The sequence below is a fragment of the Solanum dulcamara genome, chromosome 5 (genome assembly GCF_947179165.1).
Source record: "Solanum dulcamara chromosome 5, daSolDulc1.2, whole genome shotgun sequence".
Lineage (NCBI taxonomy): Eukaryota > Viridiplantae > Streptophyta > Magnoliopsida > Solanales > Solanaceae > Solanum > Solanum dulcamara.
This window is the reverse complement of record NC_077241.1, coordinates 64610616-64615498: the sequence shown is the minus strand read 5'-3', so window position 1 is coordinate 64615498 and position 4883 is coordinate 64610616. Positions and strand designations below refer to the sequence as shown.

The 4883-nt window shown below is 35.4% G+C and overlaps 1 protein-coding gene across 1 annotated transcript; it reads right to left on the bottom strand.

Annotated features, from left to right (window-relative positions):
- Positions 1-3191: 3191 nt before the first annotated feature.
- Positions 3192-4121, bottom strand: LOC129890663 (uncharacterized). The gene has a single exon (XM_055966167.1). It carries the CDS (start codon positions 4119-4121, stop codon positions 3192-3194), a length of 930 nt encoding a protein of 309 aa, XP_055822142.1.
- Between the last annotated feature and the right edge of the window lie 762 nt (positions 4122-4883).

Here is a 4883-nt window from a genome sequence, read left to right as displayed (position 1 = left end):
GGTATCCTAGGCGTGGCTGACACTCAAAAACCATCTCTGGCCTCCGAGAGAACCACTTGGTCTCATCACTTATTTGTTCATCAGTGGAAGACTTAATATGAATACTTATGTGGGATCTCCATCATCAACATCAAATGAAAGAAAGAAATTTTTAGGAGAAGTAGTTTCAAAGGAAAACTACTCCAATTACATCATTAAACTCTGTCTATGAAGCCTCTAACGCTATCAGATGGTGCCAATGACATGTCCATGACTACCTCAAAAGAAACATCACACTCAAAAATAATAAAAGGATAAAGAGTTCCTCCGAATACAAGAAGGACTCACCAAATAACTAGAAAGAAATGATCTTCAACGATGCGCCTGTTGAGGATCTCTAACACCTATATCTGCATCATAAAATGATGCAGGTCGAATGACGTCAGTACATGGAATGTACGAGTATGTAAAATGGCAGGAAAGTAAGAATAAATATCAAGAAACTCCTCTCAGGAAGACTCGGCTTAGAACTCAACATCATCTCAATATTAATATGTAATGCAAATTTAAAAATAATAATAAGCAATGCTTACTCATTTGGGAGTTTCTCTAACCGACAACCATCACTTATGAGCTAGTGATGATACAACGAAGCGATGTCATTGCCACATCCATCCAATACCTTGCCAGGATAAAGGACATCACCATCTTGGATCCAATCATCAAAGTCCTCTTTTTGGGACTTAAGAGGCATAGCCTCCATCCTACGCTGGCTACGTAATTTTGGGGTTTGAGTCAATTAAACTCTTACTCAACTCGGTGCTCAATACTACTCCCAAAATATGTGTTCATATTAACCTCATCATCTAGTCTCATTAGACTTTAATTTAAATCATCAAACTCATCTCATTACCTCTTCATCAATCATTATACTTCAAAAACATCATTTACATCTCATCAAAACATCTTGCTCAAAACATCATTTAATCCAAAGAATCAAATTCATTTAAACTCAATTCTTTTGCTCTTTCAAAACTCAATAAAATACGTATATAATATTAATTCAAATCACTCTTTTTGTCAATGAATATTAAAAGTCAATATCCTTACTCAAAATATGTGTAAAAATATTCATAAACATCAAATCAATTAGGGTTCATGGGAAAGTAGCCATGAACAATAATTCCAATAATATGAGAGATAAAAATAATAATAATCTCAATGCATAAATATATCTAACTCAATAGAAGAAGAATTAATTCATTTAGAATTCAAGATTTGGATAAACCTCAACTATAACTCAATTATAATGAATTTAAATATTGGGCGCATGGACGAACTCAATCAAATGCTATGAAAGCCTTACATACCTTAAATCCGAAGCTTTACTCTGAATTGGAACACTCTTGGACCCCTAGCCTTTTCTTCTCGCCGGAGCATTTTGTGTACTATTCGGAGTATAAGAATCACCGTAATAGTATTTTTATACTACTAAAACTAAAACTATATTTGAGAATGAGTAAAAGAGTGTATAGAGAGAAGAATTGCTTAAGAAAGCTTGATGAATAAAATGAGGAAATAAGATGGGTATTTGTAGGTGTGGAGGAGGGACCTAAAAATAAATAAAAATAATTACAAAGGATGATTTTGAAAATTCAATGGAGGATTTTGATGTCATGGATGATGTCAAATGGTTCTAGATCTTTCCATGGTAGGTGATATGAGCTCTCTTTTAACGGAATACCCTTTTTCGAAGCTGCGTTTGAATAAGATAAATTCCCTATTAGGATTTGGTGTCTTCATACAAATTGTAGATATAGAAGTCTAGTTTCATGTCATTCAATAATCAGCCAATTTGGAGTATCCTACAGTGAGATATGATTTTTATTCTATAAATACTCTATTTCATCACAGCACTATGTCTTGCAAAGATTAATTTATATGATCTACTTAACATCCGAATATTAAGATATGGTCTTCATGAAAGTTGTAGGTAATGATGTCGGAGTTATTCAGAAATTTGAATCACTTAATTTGGACTATGCTATAAAAAGTTATGCCCAAAATACAGAAGCAGTATTATTTTCGTCCAGAATTGAAATACCACATACAACATTTTAGGGGGTGTTACAGATTTCATATTAGAACACTTCAACTTGTATAAAGTTGAAAAAATAGACACACGCATCCTACGTGGCATCTTATATGAAATTTTGAGACCGACATAGTGTCTTACGTGTAGTATGCCACGTAGAACTCATGTGTCTACTGGTTCAAGTTTATACATGTTTAAGTGTCTACTTATGCACACCCGAAGTTGAAAGGCATAAATGTGAAATGAGGCCAAACTAATGGGCAATTATGTATTATGCTTTTACAAACCTCATGCGGATTCTAACTCTATTTCCGCGCACCTTTTCTTTCTACTTCACTCCTCTACAACTAACCTTAAAAACTTGGTCCACTTTGTCAATCATCAAAACTGTATTACTAAATATTGACTTGTCAACAATTCTTTTTCCATGGAGCATAGATACATGTATGAAAAATCATCAAAATCTCAACAAATACTAAGTTTTGATCCCATAATTACAGAAGTGCGACAAATTCAGTGGTGGAAACATAAATATTAAACCCATAAATAGGACTTCGTCACAACAACACTAGAACTGGTCCACTAGTTGTTAGGTGTGATTAAGTCTGTACTATTTAATATCGAAGTTTTGTATGTTGAATTTGGTTAGTTAAAGGATAGAGTTATTAGTCTTTGTTGAGTTCATCAATTGGAGTAAATTGATGTTTTTGAGGTACTAAAGTTAGTCCTTTTGATTATTGAGTTGTAATCTAAAATTGATCCTTAAAGTTAGTGAAGGTTGCTAGAAATCCAGCACACTATAGGTCCTGGTTTTTATTCCCTTGAGCAAAGAGGTTTTTCACGTTATATCGTTGTATTTTTTACTGTTTTATTTCTCGCTTCATTTCAATAAGTTAAACTTGATTCACCTAACTCATATATATTACATAGTAATTGAATCGGTTGTAGGGTGCTATAGTATTTCAGAATTCAACTGAACCCAACATATTTTTCGATGGAGTACAGACACATGTATGAAAAATCATCGAAATCTCAATGAATACTAAGTTTTGATAACATAATTGCCAAAGTGTGATGTATTCAGAGGTGAGAACCCAATCTGCACTTTTATGTCGGATTACCATTGCAAATATGTAGCTGTTTTGTTGCCAGTATCTCCATAAACAATATCCATGTTAGCTTCCATTAGTTTCTTCATGAGTAAACTAGCCATCTCTCGAGCTCTCACCGACCCTCTAACAGAGAGATCAGCTAGCACAGATGAAAACTCAGACAATCTCAGAGCATCTCTTATGCATCCCTCACTTTCATCGAATAAACGGAGTAGAATATCAGCAGCTCCCTCTTTACTCATCATGCACTTTCCCTTCAAAATTTCTATCATTAATGGCACAATTTTATCTCTCTCTTTCAAAGCAGTTAGTCCCTCTTCAAACCTAGCAAGCAAGCAGAGAATCGCCAAGGACGTTCCAGCAAGATCCTCGCAATCAGAATTTTCTACTAACTTAATCAGCACTGGAACTGCCCCTGATCGGACAGCCACCGTGCAATTCCCATGAAACTGCACCAATTCAGCCAATGTGCTCAGGAAATGATGGGAAGCAGGGCCTCGTGGCCTCGAGATGGCCTTAATAAGAGCCTCAACCGTTCCAGCCACGCCAAATTTTGCCTTGTTCTTATCTAGCATTGCCAAACTGCATAGAAGTGAAGCTGCTATCCTACTTGGTTCAGCTGAAGTCGAAGACACGATCACCGAGTTAAGAAACAGGATTTTATCCATGTCTGCTAGAGTTTGCTTGAGATTAGGATTGAGTGAGAGGTTAAAGAGAATTGAGAGCGCGAGAAGTTGAGTAGTCGTTGAGGAGGGAGACATCGATAGGCTGAGCAAGGTAGACATAGCACCATTTGATTGCGCTAACAAGTTCCGATTTTGAGGGCTCACTTTTGTGATTGAAACCAAAGTTAGCAGAGCTTTCTGCTGATTCTCTTGGTATTCAGATTGCAATTCAGAGAGGCATTCAGCAATCGCCTCCCGTGCCCTCGCCATTGTTGGACCCCTAAGGAACCATCAGTACATCAATTTAACTATATAATGACAATTTTCGACAGCCTTCAATCATTGTATTCTCAACCTAAAGGATATTTAACAAAACAAAAAAAAGTTTGCACAATCAGTCTCTGCTAATTAAATCGATATTTTTCATACGGCTGGCAAATTGACTTCGATGATAACATAGTTAATTTAATCAGATGAAATAGTCAGCAATAGAATATGCAGTCTTGAAATAACAATACATACAAATCCAAGGACAATAGGTCAACAAACAATTCACAACCAAGGATGTCAGTTAATGAATCACCAATATACCAACCTTAACTCGAATCTGAGACCTCATGATCACTAGGTCACACCCTTGCGTGCATTGTTATTCCTCCTGTATGAAGGTTAGTAAATCAAAAATTATAAAGATAAAAATAAAAAAAATAGTATCCGAGTCCACAGAATTTACTGTGTGTCCTTAAAGAATTTAATCCCCTTACTGTACCAGAGGTTATGAATTATTTCCTCCCAAGATAAAACGGATAAACTATTAAAGAAGTAGCGGTACCTCAAACTTTAATAATTTCAGCGAACTCAAAAGTTAGCAACAAAATCACACAAAGACTCAACTTTGTTTGTAAGAAAATATATGCAGAAGAGGGAGAAATTCAATGTTTAAAAATGAGAGGAAAATCCTCTATTTATAGACAACAAAGGGTAGTGTGAACAAGTGCTTATTGTGGCTTATCGGAAAAGTCACAACCCTTC